The sequence below is a fragment of the Danio aesculapii genome, chromosome 10 (genome assembly GCF_903798145.1).
Source record: "Danio aesculapii chromosome 10, fDanAes4.1, whole genome shotgun sequence".
NCBI lineage: Eukaryota > Metazoa > Chordata > Actinopteri > Cypriniformes > Danionidae > Danio > Danio aesculapii.
In genome coordinates, this window is record NC_079444.1 from 830537 (window position 1) to 854649 (window position 24113).

A 24113-nucleotide genomic window follows, 5' to 3' on the forward strand; every position below is an offset into this window, starting at 1 on the left:
GTCTTTGTCACAAAACGAAATGCGATTTTATTGTGGAAAATCAAAAGAAATGAAAGGTATACTACATGGGATTTTCATCAAATGTACTCCATTTTAGTTACTATCCTGGAAGACATATAAACATGCTATTGTTCAGAAACAGACTTTTAGAAAATATAACTGGTCCCTGAGAAAAAGACAAAACTATTTTTGATAATTATATCTAATACACTTATCTTGGTAACACTTTACAATAAGGTTCATTAGTTAATGCATTTACTAACACGAACTAATCATGAACAACACTTGAACAGCATTTATTAATCATAATTGAACATTTACTAATGCATTATTAACATCCAAGTCCATGCTTGTTAACATTAGTTAATGCACCGTGAGTTAACATGAACTAACAATGAACAACTGTATTTTCATTAATTAGCGTTAACTAACATGAAGTAGTACTGTAGTAAATGTATTGTTCATTGTTTGTAAATGCATTAATTAACATTAACTAATGAACCTTATTGTAAAGTGTGACCCATATTTTGACTGATTGTAAACTTTTTGATAAAGACTTGATTTTAAACTATATTCATTGTCAAAATAGGCTGAAGTGGTAGATTCACGATTATTTTAATTGCAATGGAAATTATGGCAGTATTTCCAATAAGTGACCTTTCACTATATCTTAACCATCAGAAATCTAGTTATGGCTGTGAATGCTTTATAACAGTAATGCTTCAATGCTCAATAACAACAAAAAAAAAGATAAATACAAATCAATAAAATCCTATTCATCAAAATCATTTTAAAAGAGATCTGATATTAGCCCATCATTATAAACTCACATGGAAAAAGAAAAGAAAACCATGAAACCAATTAGAAAATACAATAATACAACAAAACCATTGTACAGCACTACAAACAGTCATATCCATTTATGAGAGTTGACAGTTTTGTGGAAGGATTATGCTTTCATAGCTGCCAAAAATCATAACTAAATAAAATTAAATAAAGCTAAATACATGAAGCCCAATGTTTGCTTTCCATTATAAAAAACGTCACATGGTTTTACATTCTAAAGTGAGTCAAAGTTTCATTTTAACGAATAAAAACTTTTACAAAGGCCCACTGACACAGTTCTTCCCATTATCTATGTGCATGAAAACACCTACTATTGTACACCCCAAAATAATAACAATAATAAATAACCCGTTTATTTTAATAAACAAAGCTAAAGAATCATTTAATTTGCAGGTTTCTTTTTATTCTACTCAGTCCAGCACTGTCCAATCAGCTTCCGGTACTTCACACCTTCTCTTCCTTTCCTGCATTCGCATTTGTGAGGGTCGTTGTCTAAACAGCAAAACAAAGCACATCAACACAAATCTCTCAAAAAAAGAGATCTAAAAAATGCATATAGTCATGTCATGTGTAGAAGTTAAGACATATAACATCTTTTTTCTGATTTTGGCATAAAGGAACCCTCCTCTATTTTTTAAATAGGCTAAATTTACAAGTCTCAGGAGTAATGCATTCAGCCAATCTCCAGGTCTGGCGAGAGCACTTTTAGCTTAGCTTAGCATAGATCATTGAATCGGATTAGACCATTAGCATCTTGCTCAAAACTGACCAAGGAGTTTCAATAATTTTCCTATTTAAAGTTTGTTAATAGAAAATTACTGAAACTCTTAGATAATTTTTGAGTGCGATGCTAATGGTCTAATCCGATTCAATGATTTATGCTAAGCTAAGCTAAAGGTACTCCTGCCAAACCCAGAGAGCAGATGAATATATTAAAAAAAAGGTGAAACTCAACCATTTAATACTTTAAGAGTTGTAAAATGAGCCCATTTTCAAAAAAAAGTGAAACAATTTGGAAAATAAAATCTCGGATAAACATCTTTTTTTTATTTTGGTATAAAGCAACCCTCCACTATTTTTAAAAAGGTTAATTTAAAACTCTCATAAGTTAAACAGTTTTTGAATACATTCAGTTGATCATCGGGTCTGTCAGGAACACTTTTAGCTTAGCTTAGCATAGATCACTGAATCAGATTAGACCATTAGCATCTCGCTCAAAACTGACCAAAGAGTTTCAATAATTTTCCTATTTAAAGCTTTAATGTTAAATGACTGAAACTCTAATATAATTTTTGAGTGAGATGCTAATGGTGTAATCCGATTCAATTATTTATGCTAAGTTAAGCTATAAGCCATAAGTTTCTCACCCACAGATTTCTATTTGGGCTCTATTTTGTTAAATAATATATTAATTAATAATTAAATAATAATGACAATAATAACAATGACACAATAATAATGTCTCAGGTTTTATCTTACAAATTTTAAAACTTGCCAAAGACCATATAGTTTACAATATAGTTTATGCCAGAATGACAGTATAGTTCTTAGTGATATTGCCCTAGAAAATAGTCATGTTTGATTTTCTGTCTGTTTACTACACCATGTAACTACAGAAGACTTGAGCTTTAAATAGTAAACTTATCAAAACCCTTTTTTTGAATACATTCAGCCAATTTCTTGTTCTTGGTACCTTTTAGCTTAGCTTAGCATAATAAATTGAAGTGGATTAGACCATTAGCATTTAGTTCCAAAATAAAAAATATTACTTAATTATTAATTAATTAATTACTTGATGAACTATGAACTATTCAACTCTAGAAAACTTGGACTTTAGATGTTCCTTTAATATGTCCTGATACGGAAAGCCACGAAATTCAAAAGGGTGTCCTGATGCAGTGTTTCTGAACCACGTTGCTGGAGGACTCCTTTGGATGTCTCCTTTGTCTGTCACACCCATCACAGGTCTTTCAGTCTCTGCTAATGAGCTGATGATCTGAATCAGGTGTGTTTGGTTAAGTAGACATGGAAAATGTTCAGAGCTGGTGGTCCTCCAGGAACGTGGTTGAGAAACACTGTCCTAAAGTTTTCACATAACTCTAAAACACACAAGCATTCAAGAAGCATTCACCTGTTCGACCATCCTCTGCATCTTCTCAATGACAGCGGTCATCTGTCCCGTGTTTTCTCTCAAACTCTTCTCGTATGTTTTATTGAGCATCTCAGCTTTCTCCAGTTTCCTCCTCAGCTCTTTCTTTGGGGCCAGCTCCTGTTCACTGAGGCCTGTAGTGCTTCTGCTGCATCTGAAGCACAGTATCCCATACCCATTCAAATGCATGCAGAAAATCTTGTGCCATGTTTCCAATCAAAGATGCGAACTGGATTTATGCGCAAAACTGGAATATCGCATAAAAGACGTGCGAATAAATCAGTTTACATTTTAAAGAGTCAAAGAGAACAAAATCGTCACTTCCTGATAAACTGGTGGATGGAAACAGCTGTTGTAAATATGATTAGTTGTAAATACTCTACCTGACAAAAGTCTTGTCGCCTATCCAAGTTTTAGAAACAACATATAATATCTTGACTTCTAGTTGATCATTTGGTATCAGAAGTGGCTTATATGAAAGTCAAAGGCCTCTAGATTACGCTTATTTTACCACAATAAGATATGATCATGGCTTGATTTTGAATGACTTGATTAGGACAGTAAGGTCTGACTCTGCTTAGACTAAAGTCTGCTCACTGAACCTTCAATAATGTCCAGTATAGAATATGTGCTCATGCTGCAGTGGAAACAGAATGAATATTGTGTCTGACTCCATCATGAGCTTGGAGGACTGCATCCATACATCTCTGCAATGACTCAAATCACTGATTAATAAAGTCATCTGGAATGGCAAAGAAATGCAGGACTCCCAGAGTTCATCAAGAGTCTTTGTGTTCATCTTCAATGCCTCCTCCATCTTACCCCAGACGTGCTCAATAATGTTCATTTCTGGTGACTGGGCTGGCCAATCCTGGAGCACCTTCTTTGCATTCAGGAACTTTGATATGGAGGCTGAAGTATGAGAAGGAGCGCTATCCTGCTGAAGAATTTATAAATATAAAAAGTTGACTCAAAATTGTAAGGCAACCTGCTACACAGGTTTTGAAGTTAACTCAAATTTTAACCCAAGTACTGTAAATGACTCGATTTAAGTGGAGTCAACTCAAAAAAAAAACTGTGCAGTATGTTGCCTTACAATTTTAAATTAAAGTCAACGTTTTTTGTTTTGTTTACAATGCAGTACTACAAACTGCCTGTGTGCACAACTGAGCAGGCTAAACTTTGATTTGATATGAAAAGATGTACATGAACTACAAACAAACACATTTACCTGTGCCTTACACAGGTGAGTAGGCTTGACAAACCACCTGTAGAACACTCCATCTTTCGTCATTTTAACTGACATTTGCACCAGTTTTGCACATCCGCACCAGACACTTTCTTACAATCAACTCCATCTCTCGATAAAACAAAACAAAAAGTGTGCTTCACACAGGTGAGTGGGATTGACAAACCACCTGTAGAAACACCCTTCTCTCTCTGTCAAATAACCTCCCCCCTCTTAACCTTATTTTCTGAGCACAAAACAGTTTCTTTGTATAATTAGCACTTGTTGTGTGTATTGCCTCCTCGTGTTGAATCACTGAATGCCTCCTCAAATATCACTTTGGACAAAAGCGTCTGCTAAATGACTACATGTAAATGTTTTGCAAAAAGAGTTTCATGGCCGGTAACAGAATTGCCTGGTAGACTTTCACATCACTAGCCATTGTACATTCGGCAAATATTTATTTTTGGCCTGTAATGTACTCACCAAGTCTGGATTGTAGTGCAGACACACTCTTCTCCAGGTCCCGCTGCGCCACTTTGCTACTTTCCAGACACTGCAGCAGGTTTGGCAGGTTGACGACTTTCCCTTTGTAATTCACCACATCGGTGTTACTGGTGCGACGGACCGACCCTCTGTCCTTACACGGCTGGCTGGGCAACATCGCTTTATTTCCTGTGAGGATGAGACAAATGTGTTTACATTAGGGCTGTCAGTGTTAATACTGGTTCGCTTCAAAAGAATCGACTCATCAATCGAATCCAGCAACAGTTAACTTAAACTACGGCTATTGCTATCAAAAATAAAAACCCATTTATGTTTAAGCAGGGTAACAAGATCGAAGTTTAAGACATTAGATTCACAACACGCACAGGCACCTTTCTTTATACAAAATGAAGCTTTATTGACTAGTCTAACAGAAACTAACACCTAACACAAACACACATTCACACAGTTGTAGAGAAGAGTAAAGGAAGTACAATAAGAGTCATGGAAAAACCTCGGATTTTGTAAGACCAAACTGAGCGAACCAAAAACAAACAATTTAACCCTTCTATCCTCGCTTTAGGGTTACATTTAGTTTACGTCAGTTCGGTGGTAGTCTGGAAGTGTTACTTGTGTTCCTTTTGTGATGTGAAGAACTCCCTCTGTTGAGCACGTGGTTAAGCTGGTGGTCAGTTCTTTGTCCTCGCGAGGCTTGGAGTGGGGTAGAGTTTCAAGTTTTGAGGTGGCAAAAACGGCTAGTCGTGTTGACTACTGGTTTTGCGGCGCAGTAAACTTAACTAGACTCTCAACGGAAAAGAAAGAAAGAAAGGTATCGAAGATAGGAATGTCTGAGCTGTGTGGTTAACCCATTTTGTCTGGGTTTCCACCTGCTCCCTAGAGTCCTCCTTGAATCTAGTTCTGGGTTCACTCCGGTCTGCCCTCTAGTCTTCTAAGGTGTGGCCTTAGGCACAAGCAGTGGTCTAAAGTAACAAATTACAAATACTCAAATGACTTTAATTGAGGAGTCCTCTCAGGAGTTGTAATTTACTTAGTAGTTTTATAAATGTGTACTTTTACTTTCCCTGGAGTACATTTTCAGTGCTGTATCGGTACTTTTACTCCACTACTTTCAACCTGCAGTCACTACTTATTTTTCCTTGTCTATGGGGATTAGAAAAATCAGTCCTGTGATTCCTGTCTAATCAAAACGCACATAGAAGATTAATCGCATCATTATGAACTACCTCAAGACATGGCTGCGTTATAATTGCAGCAAACTGCTTGGAAGAGTTAAAAGTGTCCAAAGTGTGTGCAAGTTGTCCAAAATCTTTACACACATTGACCCAGAGACTGTTTAGATGCATGTTACGGATTACAAGATGACTGATGTTTACTGTATGAGGACCAAAATGGCCTTAAACACCCTGCAGGCACAAGACGTCAACATGACGTCAGATTGATATACCCCAAAGTCGTGGGGACGTTGCATTTTGTTTGGAAATGAAAATCGGGTTGACGTCAATGTCTAATATGCAACCTAAAATCAACCAAATATCAACATCTAAAATGTTACAGCTGACGTTTTGGAGACGTTACCACTATGACGTCTATCAGATTTTGGATTCTGGTTGCCATTCCTGACAAATAAATGTCAGTATTTGACGTCAATATGACGATGGTTTAAGATGTTGGCTCAATGTTGGATTTTGGTCAGTTTCTAACACAACCTAAACTCAACAAAATATCAACGTTGTACTTTCATACTTTTTTTAATCCACTGACAATCCTGGTTTACATGCATTGTGAGACTGCATTCATTAGCACTGACCTTCAGCTATGGTGCTGTCGTCTGACGGAGCGCTGTCTGACCAGCGACTGCACAGATTTCTGTAGAGGCAAAGTCCACCGACAGCAGCCTTTCTGACCAAATCTTGCGCCTGAGGAGAGATGGGAAATTCACAGCAGAACACATTACTTTGTCTTTTTTCCAAGTTCTCATTTGATAGCATGAATAAAACTGAAGATATATTTATTTATGATCCACAAAGCATTAATATATTAACCCTTGTGTGCTGTTGGGGATGTTTTCATCCACTCTGGGGTGATTTTGAGTCTTAATTTGGCCACAACTTATTCTGTGCTTCAGGAGATGGACTGATTTTTGGTGCCAAATCTTATTTTGGCACATAATATAAGAAAATTCTTTGAAAGAACTCAACAATACACTCTGGGCAAATTGACTAACCTTTTGCTATGTTCGGGATGAAAACATCCACTGAATTGAACTGCTGTAAAATGAATCAGATTCATATTTTTGTTCACATTTTTTTAGCATAAATCTGTTAATCAACCTGAGTCCTGATCAAAATTACAGATTTTTTTTTAATTACAGGATTTTAACTCTTTAATTGTCAAATTCATAAATTACGTCACTAATTTGGTGATAAAACACACTAAATGACGTATTTTCAATGTAAAAATATTTATAAATTTTATATAAAGAAAAAATATATAATCTTATTTTAAAAACATAGTAAAATGTTCATAAATCATAAATTCATCTTATAAAGATTTAGATATGTCTATACAGGAAAACAAGGCCTGATCTATTCCTTGAAGATGCTTTTTTGCAGTGTAGTTTTATATTCTACCATTATTTCGGATAGATGCATTTGAGAACACAGACTTTTTAAATTTAAAATACTTAAAAATCTGAGTTTGTGAGTGCTTTAAAAAACAAATATAAATAATTTATTATAAATCTTCCACTAGGCTCGTAGTTTTGTTCATACTAGGTAATTTTGTTTTGTTCATAACTCAAAATAGATAATAATAATAATAATTACTTGACACACTTTACAATATTGTTTCATTAGTTAACACTTGTTAACGTATTGACTAAAATGAATAAATAAATAAACACTACTAATGCTTTGCTTCTTAGACTTTACACACCTGAAACTTGTCTATAGCACTTATTCACTGCTGCTCTTATAGTTGTGTAAATTGCTTCCTTGTCCTCATTTGTAAGTCTCTTTGGATAAAAGCGTCTGCTAAATGACTAAATGTAAATGTAAATAATCATCAATACTAGTACAGCACTTATTAATCATTTAGTTTAATACTAATGCATTATTACAATCCAAACACATGCTTGTTAACATGTTTTGTGTATTCGTGTTTGTTCATGTAAATACATTGACTAACATTAACTACAACCTTATTGTAAAGAGAGTTACCTTATTAGTATTATTAAATATTTCATATTATTTTATCACTTAAATTTCCCAAAACGTTTATTTCTCAGGCAGAATTTTTAAAAAATCATATACTTTTTCTATATATTTTGACTATCTTGGAGGGCCTGAGGGTGAGTTAAACGTAAATATAATATTGGGGTGATCTATTCTTTAAACTTCTAAAAAATAATGAACCACAAATCTATTTTTGGGCGACACGGTTGGGCAGCGCTATCGCCTCACAGCAAGAAGGTCGCTGGTTCGAGCCTCGGCTGGGTCAGTTGGCATTTCTGTGTGGAGTTTGCATGTTCTCCCCATGTTTGCATAGGTTTCCCCCGGGTGCTCCGGTTTCCAAAGACAAGTCCAAAGACATGTGGTATAGGTGAACTGGATAAGCTAAAATTGTCCATAGTGTGTGTGTGTTTCCCAGTGATGGGTTGAATCTATTTTCCCCATTAAACTGAATCCAAATGAAATGTCTGAGAGGAATTCAAACCTGAGCAGGACTGAGAAACAGGCCGAGCGACAGCAGGATGTTGACCAGATCTGCTTCCCGAAGACTGCCTGTCAGCTGCCGGTCAAAGAACACGCAGGACAGAAGCACTTTCCGAGGCAGTTCGTCTGTCCAGCCTGGAGGACGCTCCTTCATGACACAGACAGAGAGGGTTAGAGGAGAAACACCAGACTTGTGGCTCAGGCCATGTTCACACTGGTATTAAGATGCGTTTTTGTCAATCTGATCACAAGTGAACAACACTAAGTACAGAGGCCTATACCATGAATAGGCTAGCCACTCAACCCTTGTGTATTGTTCAAATTTACAACCCTTTCGGTATGTTGGTGGCTGTTTTTGTCCCATTGACTTCCATTATAATGACATTTTTTGATTGTAAAGCCATGACAGCATATAATCATGTATCAATATAATCATGCTTTCTTGATTGTTGGTGGTTTTTCCTGTAGGAAAGAGGTAAAATATAAAGTTCTCGACATAGAAACCAATCATCAATGAGGTATATGCACAGCTAGTGCTTTTCAGCCAATGATAAACCTCCTGTGAAAGGTTTAAGTGACTATTTTAATTGAATTTGGCTCCTTTAACAGCATTGATGTCTTAATGTAATTAAGATACAATCAGTTAAATAGACTTAAGCATTTATTTAGTTGTTCAATCTTAAAATGGGATGAAACACCGTGTGAACGCCAGCACCTTCAGTAGCAGTAGGCTAGCACAGAAACTCCATTGAAAATACTGCGGTGAGATAAATGTCTATATTTTAAAGGAACGACGGGACATTTTTTAATTTAATTCAGTGCTCCTTGTCTGGTCTGAGACCCACTTTATATCGTGTATCTATTAGGCAGTGAAGATCGCTGATTTTTAAAGGAATCAGATCTTTAATGTGGCGGTTTTGTAATGGAGAGACAGTTCACCGGAAGTGCTTGGGCTGGTGACTGAAATTGCATATACCCCATTGACTGAGTATTCTCAGAGGGAGGGTTTAACAACAGTTTCTGCTGTTATGATCTCTCTGGGGTTGGCAAATGTGCTGGAATCTCAGTGAATACTAGCCTCACAGATATGAGATATTAATCTACATAAAGCTTGAAAGTCCTACTTTTAATTGAACCAAATAGACTTGAAAACAAATGTTCTCTGGTTTAGTAATCTGTACAATGAGGTAAAGACCGTGTGAATTCCCGCCTCCGCCATTCAAAAAGCAAATAAAATGACAACAACTAATTGAAAGCCCACAACGTTGTAAACAAAAAGGCTGCAGTCATTTTATGAGGAGATTTGGTGTCACGAATAAGTCCAGCATGATCGGATGAGGCATTATTGACAATAATAACGTAAACAGAAATGGCCTTAAAGGTGGTTGGTGTCGTGATCTCGTTCTCGTTCAAATTTTTTTGTGATTCAAATGAGTAGAAACAAAATTTAAGAGACAGATGTTGTTTAACTTTATTAATGAATCCAAATAATCGTACGTTTGGCAAACACATTTGGAGAATTTGATGTTTCCCCATTCAAACAGAATGCCTGAGAGGCTTTTCAAAGATGAGTGAAAGTGAAATTACTTGCCTTAAAGGGACTTTGACAAATTCTAAAGGTACCATGAAATTAAAATAAAGTTTTTAAGATGTTAGTATCAGTATTAACAGATTTTAAGATATCTATAAGCTATTGTGCTCTAAAACAGTAATGAAATTCACATTTAGAAGATATAAAACAGATGTAAACATGTAAAGTTTGTCACTTCCACCTTAATGGATCAACTGTTTTATTCACGTCACCTCATACTTCAGTTTCTCATCTAATCTTGACCAATCAAATGCTCTCTAGTATCTGACATGCCCCGCCCCCTTCACATTTGCTTTTCATTTGATGCGCTTGAGCTCGACCACTCTCACTGGCAGAGCGGTGACTACAAAAACGCTATTGGCTGCTTTTTTTTAAAAAAGGGGAGGAGCTACTTTCATGTTTTGGTTGAGATTACACCAAACATCGAATAAAGATGCACATTTCAAAGCACTTAACAGGACTTTTAATACCAGCTATGAACAGGGCCTGAGATGCAGACAGAAGTATGATTTCTTACACAGTGTTTGGAGGTCTGATTGTCCGCTGCGCTGCTGCTCTGCTCTTCTACTCCTTTACCGTCTCTCGAAGGCTGTTTTTCCGCAGCTTCAGTCTCATCTGTCAGCATGGCGTCCTCTGCGTCTTTCTCTTCTTTGACTGTTTTCTTTGCATCACTCACTTCTTTATTCTTCGTCGTCTTTTTGTCTGACTTTTTGATCTCCTCCTCCTTCAGAGAGAAACCGATGATAAGGAAACTCAATAAGCACAGGATTTTAATTATGTTTTGCAGATGTTTGCTCATTAATGAATGTCTGACCCCGTTTACATTAGGGATGCACCGAAATTAAAATTCTTGGACGAAAGCGAGAAAGAGAAAAGCAATGCCGAAAACCAAAACACTGAAATTATGCTAATTATTAGCACCATTCCATTTATGGCTATGACTGTGTACTAAACTTACCATTATCAAGACTTTGCAATTGCATGAATTAATATTAAAGCTGTAATTAGGCTTAGTTAGGGTAATTAGGCAAGCGATTGTATAACGAGGGTTTGTTCTATAGCCAATCGACAATAAATATTGGTTAAGAAGGCTAATAATATTGACCTTAAAGGGTCACGAAAGACCAAAACCCATTTTTTGAGATGCTGACAGTCATATATGCGTCCCACGCTGCTAAAAACACTAGTAGGACACATTTATTTCACTAAAAAGTGAAAATTGGTTATTTTGCGTCACGGCCATGAGATCCTTGTGTGTATTCCAGCATGGAGAGTGGTACCTGCGAGTACATTGTGACGTCTCTGAGTGTGCAGCATTAATTCATGAGAAAGACTTGGTTCAACCCAATCAGCGCACTCTATTGTGTATGAGGTGCAACTTCATTAATATGCATGATCACTTCGAGGACTGTTTCTACTTGTTACAGTGTTCAGACTGCAGATAGACGCCACATTGTGTTGCCAAAACAAGTGGAAGAACAAGACATTGGGTCGTCAGTGTAGCGTTTATTAATGTGCTGCAACGAAGGTTTTGTTTTCATTTCCCGCTATGAGAGCGCAGCTGGACTCACATGTGGACTGCAGTGCATGCGACAGAAATGCGTTTGTAGGGAGCATTTTTTACCTGAGAGCTCTTCGCATCTGGAAATGGTGAAATCCGGATTTGACGCTCATCTTCTTTTAAAAAAGGCACGGCTCTAGTTGGTGTTGATTGTCCTGTCTCTACAGATTTGGTAAGTGTGTGTGATCAGTGCTCTTTGTTTGTTTATTCAGATGGCAAAGTTAGTACCGTCAGCAGTACTCTTTCAGTGTTTAAAGACATACCATACTCAAAATTATTTAGTTACTAAGTTCACAGCACGTTAGTATCACTACAAAATTATGGACTGAAAGATCCGCTGTAAATGCTGCTCTCCGAGTGTAAACACCTTAATTAAACTATTACCGTCATGTAGGATTTTCGCCGCATTTTGTGACAGGATAGTCTATACACACACGGCTTTCTGACGCTAACTACCGAGTGCATCTAGGTTACAGAGAAATGCTGAGGGTTGTTTTCTCCCATTCGCTGTGCGGTATCAAACATTGCATTAAAACTGCACTCTTCCAGCAGTTCCTTGCATCCAATTTCTCGTTTGTCATGGGGGCATGCATGAAATGTTCCTGAACAAAAGTGAAAGTGCCAAACTGCAGTTAAAGTCCACAAATTTAAGATTTGGCTAATAATTCGATTACTGATGCCCATGTAAACACAGTCACTGTCTTTCTCCTCTGCGTCTGTGTGTTTGTTTCGCCTCTGTTAAAATCAGCGCGTGCCCAAACTGAAACTCCATTTTTATGTAAAACCTTCCCTCTTTCCCTCTCCCGACACTTCCACCTAAACAGAGCTGGACTCACCCACTTTCCTGACTTTTTACAAACTAAAGGTGTTTGAAACCCTGCTAAGACAGAGGGGTTTCGTGGCCCTTTAAAATGTTTTACTTTATTAAAAACTGCTTTTATTCTAGCTGAAATAAAACAAACACTTTCTCCAGAAGAAAAAATAGTACAGGAAATACTGAGAAAAATTCCTTTCTCTGTTAAACATCATTTGGGAAATATTGGTAAAAGGATTCACAGGAGGGTCGAATAATTCTGACTTGAACTGTATGTGTGATAAAAGTTTACTGAACTAGTGTACCTTGGGAGTGCTGTTGTCCTGTTTGGCTTCAGTCTGTGGGACGCTGGTGTTTTGGGGCAGACTGCAGAGACACTGATACAGCTGAAGCCCAAAATCCCTCTGGAGCATCTCGCTGAACATCTCCGCCATCAAGCTCACCTGACAGCAGCACATGATAGAGGTCAGAAGATGATACTGCATCCTAAAATACAGTGCTCAGCATAAATGCGTACACCCCTTATTAAAAATGAATATCTGAATCCATTTCTCAGAGTACATAAGCAATAATGCAATTAAACAAAACCGCTTTATTCATTAAAATAAGAGTTTGGTCACTGATCATGTTTGGGTATAGAAAGATTTACATTTAAATTCACATGAGTTATTTGAAAAACACTACAAAACCTTAACAAAATTTGATATTTAGGTTTATCTTGATTTTTCCTGTTTATTAAAATTGTTTTTATTTTCCCCCAACGTATTAATGAGGGTTTACTAGTGTTGTCACGAGACTGGAATTCGATATCAATGGACGCTAACATTTTTAAAATGTCCATTTCCCACTAACATTTGAGCGCTGTTGAGCAAGTTCTTAAACAGCGCTTATTTGCCTGTGTTCACATGCTCAACAGAAATGACTGTGATTGGCCGTGAAGATCATCAGTTCACCGAACTCACCGAGTGAAACCACAAATACAGAAACACTGGAGTGTTTCAAAGTCTCGTCGATCAGCTGGTTTGTCTATAAGCTGACGAATCACGGCTTTAAAGTGCTCCAGTGTCCCTGTATCTGTGTTTATACTTGGTTAACAGCCGTGAGTTCGGTGAACAGATGACCTTCATGGCCAATCACAGTCATTTCTGTTGAGCATGTGAACACAATGGCAAATCAGCACTCAAATGTTAGCAGGAAATGGACGAATTTTAAATTTCAGAATCGATTGCTACCAAATTTCAGTATCGTGACAACCCTACAGGTTTTTTGTTGTTAGATTAGTTCTGGTTTTGGCTTTGGTACTGACTAATCTGTTGCATATGCACAAATATAAAAATGAAAATATGAATTTAACATTAACATTTAGTCATTTAGCAGACGCTAAAGTGACTTGCAAAGTAAGCCATTCCACAATTCAACAAAAAGAGGTAATACACACAACAAGTGCTAATTTTACAAAGGAACTGTTTGTGCACAGACAATTAAGTGTTAGAGCAGGGGTCACCAAACTTGTTCCTGGAGGGCCGGTGCCCTGCAGATTTTAGCTCCAACTCTAATCAAACACACCTGAACAAGCTAATCAAGGTCTTACTAGGTATACTTGAAACATCCAGGCAGGTGTGTTAAGGCAAGTTGGAGCTAAACTCGGCAGGGACACCGGCCCTCCAGGACCGAGATTGGTGACCCCTGTGTTAGAGTAATGGGTCCCACTTTATATTAAGTGTCCTTAACTATTATGTACTTGCATCAAAAAAATAAACACAATGTACTTACGGGGTTCATAATGTATTTGAGAACAATTGTGGTGGTCTTGAGTTGGGATAGGCGTTGGGTTTTGGACAGATTTGGTGGTATGGTTAGGTTTAAGGGTGGGTTAAGGTGTAAGGGATGGTCAACAGTGTAATTACAGAAGTTAGTTACAGATGTAATTACATACATGTATTTTATCAAGTATAAGTACACAGTAAAAACATATATTTACACAATAAGTACACTGTAACGGACTATTAATTCCTGTGTAAATACATATTAGTTAAGGCCACTATATATAAAGTGGGACAGAGTAATGATTTTTTTTATATAGAGAGAGAAAGAGGAGTGTTCATACAGGTGGTTTGTCAAGCCCACTCTCCTGTTTGAGGCACACCTCATAAATGCACAAGGGTTTTTTTTAGGGATATGGAGTGATTGTAAGAAAGTGTCTGGTGCAAATGTGCAAAACTGGTGCAGGTGTCTGTTAAAGTGTCAGAGAGATGAAAGTTTTCATCAGGTGGTTTGTCAAGCCCACTCACCTGTGCGAGGTACACTCAGAATTGACAATGTTTTGAGGTTGCTATGTGGTGTGATGTGGATCAATGATGGGTTAGGCTTATTTACACACACCTCACAGCTGTCCCTGGTCTGCAGGGTCTGCGGCTCCAGCAGCGACGACAGAGACACCGCAGACAGATTTAGTCCAGCTGATGGGTGAAAAACCACAGACGGAGCTTCTGGGAGCGACAGGTCATCTTCCTGGAGGACAAGAAGGAAGACAGATTAGTTAGTGATGAGGTTGTGCATGATAACATTATACAGCTGAAGTCAATATTGTTAGCCGTCCCTGCGAAGTTTGGATTGTTTTTTTAAGTATTTCCTAACAAGAAATTTTCATAGCATTTCCTATCATGTATATAGTCTTTAGAGAATTTTAAAGAGAGGTTGTCCTGGTTTGAGCTGCATTTTTGCCAGTGTTGTTAGCATTATTGTCTGAATTGATGCAATTGTTTAAAGTACAGATAAGTTTAACCCATTATGCCATGCTTTCTAGAAAGGACTTTCAGATATTATCATTTTCAGCATGATGATGTTCCGTTAATTGCAGTAAAATCCTATTTACAGAAAGAAAACAGCTGATGAAACACAGACAGTCATGAAATGGCCTTCACAGGGTCCAGACCTGAATATTACAGAGGTTGTATGAGTTCACCTGGACAAAAGAAGACAGATATGACACTCTAAACCTAAAGAAGAACTCTGGAAAGTGCTCAAAGAAGCTTGATATTATAACACAGAACATGTATAGAAAATGTATGGATAATTACAGTTCAATCTATGTTTGGTGCTAGGGGAAGCTACATTAAACATAGTATTTTGCTTGAAGAGGAAACGCTATGCTGTTGTTGTTGTTTTGTACATATTTTCTATATTTTCTGTTTGCTTTAAATAAAGAGACTGATTGATTATATATTGTGCAAAAGTCTTAGGCCAACAAAGCTAGTACAGTGCTTAGGACTTTTGCTCAGTTGTAGAGCGCATGGATGAAATAAAAAGACTTTCTAAAATAATATATAATAATTAATCTATAATTAATATATAATAATATCTAATTTGCTCTTCAGTGTTTGGACTCTCAGTAGTGATTATTAAACCACACTGAACTGAGCTCAACTGAACTTAAACACTACAAACTGAACTACACTGTTCCTATTTACTGTGACCTTTTATATGAAGCTGCTTTGACACAATCTACATTGTAAAAGCGCTATACAAATAAAGGGGAATTGAATTGAATTAATATAATATACAAGTCTAATATAAAATCATATTCATCTTTCCTACAAATTATTTGATTCTTTTCTAGATATAAAATGCTATTTCTTCAGGGTTTTCTGCAACCATGATGCCCGCGCATCCCGAATGTTTACAAACCGGTAATTTTCCGTTATCATGACGTAAGAACTGAATCATTCTGTTTAGCCCTACTAGAAGCCGTCTATGATGCGAATCGAAAAATCTTCTGCAATATTTATAAGACGGTACATTTTATAAGAATATTACAGTACCAGCTGTAAGCTCGCCCATTCTTCCTCTGCTGGCACTAGATTCCACACATCTGGCATTAAGACCACGACAGTCTCCACTTTATCTCCTGAAAGATATCTCAGCTCCGCCATCTTGTACCTGAAGAGGAGGAGAAAGACTTTTAGAGAGATTTAAAGGGATAGTTCACCCCCAAATTGAAAATAACTTCATCACTGAATTCTCTCTCATGTGGTTGTAAATCTTTATGAGCTGCTTCTTTTATTGAACACAAAGAGGGATGCTGGTTCCTGGCCTTCAGCTTAAAGTGACATTTAAAGGCTTAACTAGGTTAATTAGGCAAGTTAGGGTAATTAGACAAGTTATTGTATTATAATGGTTCGTTCTGTAGACAATTGAAAACAAATATAGCTTAATGGAGTTAATAATATTGACCTTAAAATAGCTTTAAAAACATTTAAAACTGCTTTTATTCTAGCTGAAATAAAACAAATAAGACTTTTACCAGAAGAAAAAATATTATAGCAAATACTGTGAAAAATTCCTGAATCTGTCAAACATCATTTGAGAAATATTGGAAAAAAGAAATCTAAATAAAAAATTACAGGACGGCGAGTTTTTGATCAAATTTGGAAAATTATAATGAATAAAAGGCTTCAAAATATCTTTTATTTACATAAGAAATAAACTAAAAGTAAAACTGCAACTGGGCACAGACTTTAGAACAGTACTGTGTGAAAATGGCTACGAGGTCTATTTAAACCTGGCCACTTCATGTGCTTTTTCTGATTGGATAGCGATCCGATGAGTGTATAAATGCCCCCGAAACGCATATAAGAAAGACATAAATCCGATTGCTCAGACTACTTCAGGAGGTATTTTGGGACACATTCCAGATGAAACTGGACTGATCTAAATGCATCTGGTTGTTGAAATCACATATGAAAAATTTGACTCCTCCCAAAGTGCGAGAGTGCACGTGTGGTGGGCTATATGACCGTAAGATATACAAGCGCAAAACCACATGCAACAAAAGACCACAGGTGACAGCTGGAGATGTTTGTTTTGTTTTGATATTTTTAATTTTTTCCAGAATAAATCATATTATAGGAAAAACTGTGAAAAAAACTCTGTTAAACATCATTTGGGAAATACTTGAAAATTGACTTCAACTATAAACGGAACCATTATCACATATCAGATAGTAAAGTAATTAGAACAAAAATGCATTAAGTGATCGGGTGTAAACAGTTCCAGAGTAGTAGACAATAGTGAGACAATACAACTTGAGTATTAAACTAAAATGACAAATGAAATAAACGGACCACTGTGTGCAGGCCGAGAGGTCCAGTCCAGTTTGGTCCTTTAAGCATCGGACTGCAGTGTTGACCAGCGTCAAACTGTCCTTTACTGGATTGGCTCCGTCCGCTGCAGGGGACCAGTGGCCTCCTGGAAGACGCAGTTCACCTCCACTGTCCACTATTAGAAACTATGAAGAAGAGGACCACACAATTACACATACGCTTCATTAGAAAACATGTTTTACACTTATGAAAACATTTTTGAAGTTTCTGTCTTGTTTCTAGTCCAAATATCTAGAAAGTCTTAAATCAAGAAGCATTTTCTAGACGAGCAAAAACTACTGTCTTGTTTTTGGAAATAATGAGTCAAAATTAAACGAGTTTTTCCTTAACACAAGCTAAGTAATCTGCCAATGGGGTAAGTGAAATTATTTCCACTTTGAAATAAAATTACTTCACTTAAGCTACTAGCAGATTATTTTGCTTGTTTTAGGGGGGAAAATATGTTGAAGTACTTCCAACTCAAATTTAACATTCAGTAGGGGGCAGGGCTTTCTTTTGCACATTGTAGCAAACAATCACAAATACTGCAGAAAACCTATTAGAACCCAAATGGACCAAAGATTCTCACAGAAATCAGTCAAGTTTGGAGAAGGAAAAATCATGGTTTGGGGTTACATTCAGTATGGTATCTGGACATTTGGTATCAAGACATTTGTGCTGAGGTAAAGACATTTGTGCTGCCCATTACATTACAAACCACAGGAGAGGGCAAATACTTCAGTAGGATAGCGCTCCTTCTCATACTTCAGCCTCCACATCAAAGCTCCTGAAAGCAAAGAAGGTCAAGGTGCTCCAGGATTGGCCAGCCCAGTCACCAGACATGAACATTATTGAGCATGTCTGGGGTAAGATGAAGGTGAAGGCACTGAAGATGAACACAAAGAGTCTTGATGAACTCTGGGAGTCCTGCATTTCTTCACCATTCCAGATGACTTTATTAATCAGTGATTTGAGTCATGTCAGAGATGTATGGATGCAGTCCTCCAAGCTCATGATGGAGTCAGACACAATATTCATTCTGTTTCCACTGCAGCATGACCACATATTCTATACTGGACATTATTGAAGGTTCAGTGAGCAGACTTTAGTCTAAGCAGAGTCAGACCTTACTGTCCTAATCAAATCAGTCAACATCAAGACATGATCATATTTTATTGTGGTAAAATAAGCATAATCTAGAGGCCTTTGCCTTTCATATAAGCCACTTCTGATACCAAATGATCAACTAGAAGTCAAGTTATTATCAGTTGTTCCTAAAACTTGGATAGGCGACAAGGTTTTTGTCAGGTAATGTAGTCTGCAAACTTTATATGTAGATGTGTTTGTCAGGCCATCCAAAATTCCCTCAAGAAATTTCCTCACTAAGACAGCCATAGTCTGGACATAGCCTTAACACAGTCTTATTTTACCATATTCACCTGTACTGTCTGATGTTATTTTAGTAAACTAAAACTAAGACTAAAACTATTGATCAAAAAACATTTTCGCGAAGAAAAAAATAAAAGAAAACGACAATAAAAGTAAAACTAAAACTGACAGAAATAAAATAATAATATAGCAAAAATAATAATCGTTTCAGATTTAATAAGCACTCATTCTGTGGATTGTACAGCCAAACACATCAGTCAAGAGCATAATTATATATAAAATCATCTAAACATTAAACAAAAATGACAAAAAAAATTAAAATGCGCATGTTTGACTACATATGTGATGTTTAATATGAAGAAGTTTGTCTAAATTCTTCATATATTATACTTTTCTTCATAGGTGTTCTTACTTTGAGAAGTGTGGAGGGATGAACGGCCTCCTTCTGCGTCTGACTGTCATTCGAGAGGTTACAGCACTGTGAATACACGTCCTCAAGACACGGCATAGAAAACAACAGGACCTGTGTGAAGAACAGAACTATTCTTGAACAAAGGCAAGACAACGTGAGCCTGACGTGACCACATGATCTGTACTCGTACCCTAACAGCAAAAGCATCATCTGTAGACTCGCAAACATCAGCTTCAGTCTCCGGCTGGTTTGGTCCTATGTGGAAGAGACAGGGTCCTCTTAGAGGAAGTGGCTGATCTAGAGGGAAACTCTCCGTCCAGGACAGCTGGAGGTGGAAAAGGATGGACAGGATGTGCAGGTGTGGATATCGGCGCTGAAGCTCCAGGTAATCACAGGCCTGGCTGGAAAAACCAAGAGCAAATGTCAACAAACATTTTTTAACCATCTTAAAATTGTTTACAAGCTAAGACATTTGCTATCAATATCCAATGCGGAAAGACTTTATGCTTTCATGACCTCTAGGTTAGATTACTGTAATGCATTACAAGATGGATCCCCTGTAGGCATAATTAACAAACTAAGCTGGTTCAAAAGGCAACAGCTACAGTGCTTTCTACAACTAAGAAATATGATTAAAGTACTCCAGTTCTGGCAGCATCGCATTAGCTCTCTAATAAGGCTGATTTATACTTTTCTTGAGTATCTGCTGTGTGTGCATACAGCGACAAGTTGTGAAGCCTTTTATACTTGACACACTCGCTGTTTTACTATTATTTGTAACAACAGTGGGTGACTCGGAACAGAGCAAATGAACAAACTACAACATATGCGATGAATGACCAATGCAGAAAGCTTAATTCATGCTTTTATGACCTCTCAGTTAGATTACTGTAATGCATTACTAAATGGTTCACCTGTTGGCCTAATTTACAAACTTTAAACTTAAAATGTATTTATTCTAAAGTGTTTTCTAGAACTGAGACATTTGATCATATTACTTCGGTTCTGGCAGCATCGATATTGGCTCCGTTTTAAAGCTGATTAATATGGAGACTAGACCATAATGAACTCAAACTTGACTGTCTAGGCTTGACAGTATCAAGGATATTGTAGTTTTGCATTAATAAATTAGATTTTATATCTAGACTAGTAAATCTGAGTGTATTTATAGTTGGCTTCATTAATAGTTTTATGTTGGTTTCTATTTTGTGAACACATTTCTATGTAGTTTTTATACATTTAGCTGTCATACTTAGTTTTGTACATTTAGTAAATAATGAAGTTAACTGAGCAAGTCCAGTCCTTTTGAAAACCTCCACTAAGTGTGTGTACACAGCATCAAGTTATGAAGGCTTTTATACTTGACACGCTCGCCATTGTACTCTTATTTGTAACACTAGCAAGCGACTCTGAGTGACTGCCATAATGAAACAGTGGTGAAGAAGTAGTCAGCGAGTAGAGTTGTTAAATGAATGAATTTAGTTATATATAAAATGAGTAGGATCATTTTGGAGGACACTTGTAAAAATGTTTGATTTAGTAAAGTTGGGGAAATGAGTAACTTAGGCTACATTTTATAAATCCAAGCTAACTGCGTACTTAATGCAAAAATATGTTATACAGGATACCGGCGCTGAAGCTCCAGATAATCACAGGCCTGGCTGGAAAAACCAAGAGCAAATGTCAACAAACATTTTTTTTCCATCTTAAAATTGTTGACAAACTACAACATATGCTATCAGTGTCGAATGCGGAAAGACTAGTTCATGCTTTTATGACCTCTCAGTTAAATTACTGTAATACGTTACTATACAGTTGGCCTGTTGATCAACTTCAGATGACAAAGATGTGTTCTGTGTGAACGAGCCCTTACGTGTCCCTGGAGAAGCAGGAGAACAGAGGCACGCTGTGTGTGGCTGCAGAGCTGCTCTTTTTGGGCGCTTCCTCTTCTGATGTGGCCCTCCATCTCTTCCGTTTCTGGTGCATGATGTCTCCTCCCCACAGCCCTCCGCCACCGTCCTCCCTAAATAACAGTATAGACACATTATCAAGAGTTAAACTGAATAAATCAGACTGTTAAATAAAGTTCTATTAAAGTATTGATACTTTATTGAGCTATTCTGTGTGCACACAGACTTTTAATTTTCATCCACTCACCAGCGTCCACCTCTGCGTCCTCCCATCCCCTCTGAGTGCCTCTTCCGTCCTCCACCCCATCCGTCAAACGGCCCATTCCAGCCCATCTGCTGGTGATGGGACAGCTGGATCATCCCGCCTGGGACGCATCAGACACAGATTTAGATGACTAACACAAGATTATGCAGCACCCCAAATGGACCCTTTTCACATTTCCAGGTTTCTCAGTAGCTGAAGTCGTCATAGTTGGTAAACTTAGAGTGAATGTGAGAGTACAGCAAATATTTTTACAATCCTATTTGCTAAAATAATAAAAGAAAAACTCCACGATGGTTTTATCAAGACTTTCAGAAAAAGGAAAGGCCAGAAGAGAAAACAACAGCCAATTTACTGTCCTGCCCACATAGACACTGCATTAGAAACACATCACACAAGCGGAATTTGATGCAAAGATGATGAAATGCATACAGCTGAAGTCAAAATTGTTCACCCTCCTGTTATTTTTTTTTCTTTTTCCAATACTTATTATAATAATTTTTTAGATTAGATTTAGATTAGATTCAACTTTATTGTCATTACACATGTACAAGTACAAGGCAACGAATGCAGTTTAGGTCTAACCAGCAGTGCAATAGCAGCAAGTGCAGGATACAGGTATAAGTTATAAAGTGCAGTTATAGAAAAACTATGGTGATATTTACAGATGGAAGTACTATGAACATTATATACAGGTTGTATTAGCTATGACAGATTTACAGTAAATGAATATATGTACAGGATGCTATTAATAATCAGGAGTGGCAGATAGATAACATAATTACAAATGTCCATGTGCTGTGGGTATGTCCAGTTCAGATAAGTGAATCAGTGCAAAGTAGTGCAATGAATATGTGCAAATTTAAATGTGCAAATGTTAAATAGTGCAGTGATTGTGAGGAGTATAAGTTAGAGGAGTGTGGGGGGTGTATTGGGGGGGGCAAAAGAGTCAGTGAGGGGCAGAGTTCAAAAGGGAGACAGCTCTGGGGAAAAAGCTGTTCCTCAGTCTGCTGGTTTTTGTCCGGGGGAGCCTGAAGCGCCTGCCGGAAGGAGGGCTTTTTAGGAGGGCTAATAATTCTGACTTTAACTGTAAATGTTTATGCTTTATTAATAAAAATCTAAATACAAAAAAATAATAATAATAAGTACCAGAATTTGGCTGCATACTAGGAATCAGGGGTGGTATTTTGGGGGATTTCAGCAGAGGTTGTGGTTTGGACCCTAAAATTCCCGGCTTCAGACTGGATGACATGGAAGGCAGCAGCGGAGGGGGAGATTTAAAGGGCTGAAGGAAAAAAAACAAGATAGTTCAGATGTTCTGGAGATCAGACATACAAATAACCTGTTAATTAAACACTAGCAATTATAGGGGAACACCACATATTGACTTTTTTATTTGCAATATTAGGTTCGTTTTCATTATTTGAACGTTTTCACAAAACACAACAGTTAGATATTCATTCATTCAATCATTCATTTTCTTTTTCGGCTTAGACTCGAAGATTGAATGAAACCCATTCATTCATAGAATGGATTCAAAAATGGTAAAACTCAACGTTAAACGACAAGTATATGATTACAGAATTTAATTTTTGGTGAACTGTCCCTTTAAGATGTACATCACATCACTGCTCACCTGTCCAGATGCTAATGGTCCAATCCGATTCAATGATTTATGCTAAGCTAAGCTAAAAGTGTTCCTGACAGACCTGGTGATTGGCTGAATGGATTCAAAACTGGCAAAACTTTAAATGACAAGTATATGTTTGCAGAATTGAAATGTTTTGGTGAACTGTCCCTTTAAGATGTACATCACATCACTGCTCACCTGTCCGTTCAGGGTCTGAACTTTCTGTGCGGTCCAGCTGATGGGCTTCTGAGAGTCCTGGATTGCTTTCACCAACACTTTTTCACCCACGACAGGCATACGACCAACCACAACACTGCGGGACAATGCATAAACCCTCCATGACTACAACTAGATACTCATTTCATGATTAATAACTCAGTCATACAAACCTCATTGGAAAATGAACATCCTGATCCACAATCCCATGATGCTCCTGCATCTGAGTGACCACCCCAGTAAACACACGCTGCCTCATCTGAACACAGATAACAATTCAGTGTTTAGACAATAATACATCAAAAAAATAACATCAATAATAGATAATAATGAACGAATTCCCATTATTTGTATACCTGAGTCTCCATATCAGATTTTCGTTTCTCCTTTGCATGCAAAAGAAAGTATACTGAGTGCTTCTGGGAAACATGCATACACAACAGAAATAAACGCATAAATTAAAAAATATTACAATTAAAGGATTGATGATTTGTTATGCTAGCTGTTTTGGTCAATGTGTGTGTGATATTCACTTCCTGCAGCATTAGCATTACAGTGACACTGATTTCGCGTATCCACAGACCTTTATTTAAGACGTAACTAATAGGGGGGGTATTAATGGACATAAGGCGATATTTAAAAGGTCAAACTTACGTGTATTTTGTATTCGTAGTTGTTTTTTTAATCTACGTTGATGCTTTTGTTTGTTTCGTGTGTCAGCTCATCGAACAGGCGGTTCGGCAT

At 37.2% G+C, this 24113-nt stretch overlaps 1 protein-coding gene across 4 annotated transcripts; it reads right to left on the reverse strand.

Annotated features, from left to right (window-relative positions):
- Window positions 1-898: 898 nt before the first annotated feature.
- On the reverse strand, window positions 899-24110 carry LOC130236461 (cell division cycle and apoptosis regulator protein 1-like). 4 transcript variants are annotated; one of them, XM_056467171.1, is made up of 19 exons: window positions 24024-24104; window positions 23726-23788; window positions 23543-23628; window positions 23352-23466; window positions 22673-22808; window positions 21509-21626; window positions 21225-21374; window positions 19542-19752; window positions 19352-19462; window positions 17533-17696; window positions 16231-16348; window positions 14792-14920; window positions 12715-12852; window positions 10552-10758; window positions 8445-8591; window positions 6538-6646; window positions 4710-4898; window positions 2978-3149; window positions 899-1338 (listed from the first exon to the last, which is right to left on the reverse strand). In XM_056467171.1, the coding sequence occupies exons 2-18, from the start codon at window positions 23735-23737 to the stop codon at window positions 3091-3093; spliced, it is 2199 nt and encodes a 732-aa protein (XP_056323146.1). In that variant the 5' UTR covers window positions 23738-23788; window positions 24024-24104; the 3' UTR covers window positions 899-1338; window positions 2978-3090. The 4 variants fall into 4 exon arrangements, with proteins under 4 accessions (XP_056323146.1, XP_056323147.1, XP_056323148.1 ...); XM_056467172.1 differs by having other exon boundaries at window positions 23726-23785; window positions 24024-24096; XM_056467173.1 differs by having other exon boundaries at window positions 23726-23755; window positions 24024-24093.
- Between the last annotated feature and the right edge of the window lie 3 nt (window positions 24111-24113).

What these genes read in the sequence shown, in the direction of transcription:
- LOC130236461 (XM_056467171.1), bottom strand. An exon ending in AGACCAGGGACAGCTGTGAG is followed by an intron (nt 12,853 to 14,791) that starts GTGTGTGTAAAT and finishes TGCTGCTGTCAG; the next exon opens with GTGAGCTTGATGGCGGAGAT. An exon ending in AGGACAACAGCACTCCCAAG is followed by an intron (nt 10,759 to 12,714) that starts GTACACTAGTTC and finishes TTCTCTCTGAAG; the next exon opens with GAGGAGGAGATCAAAAAGTC.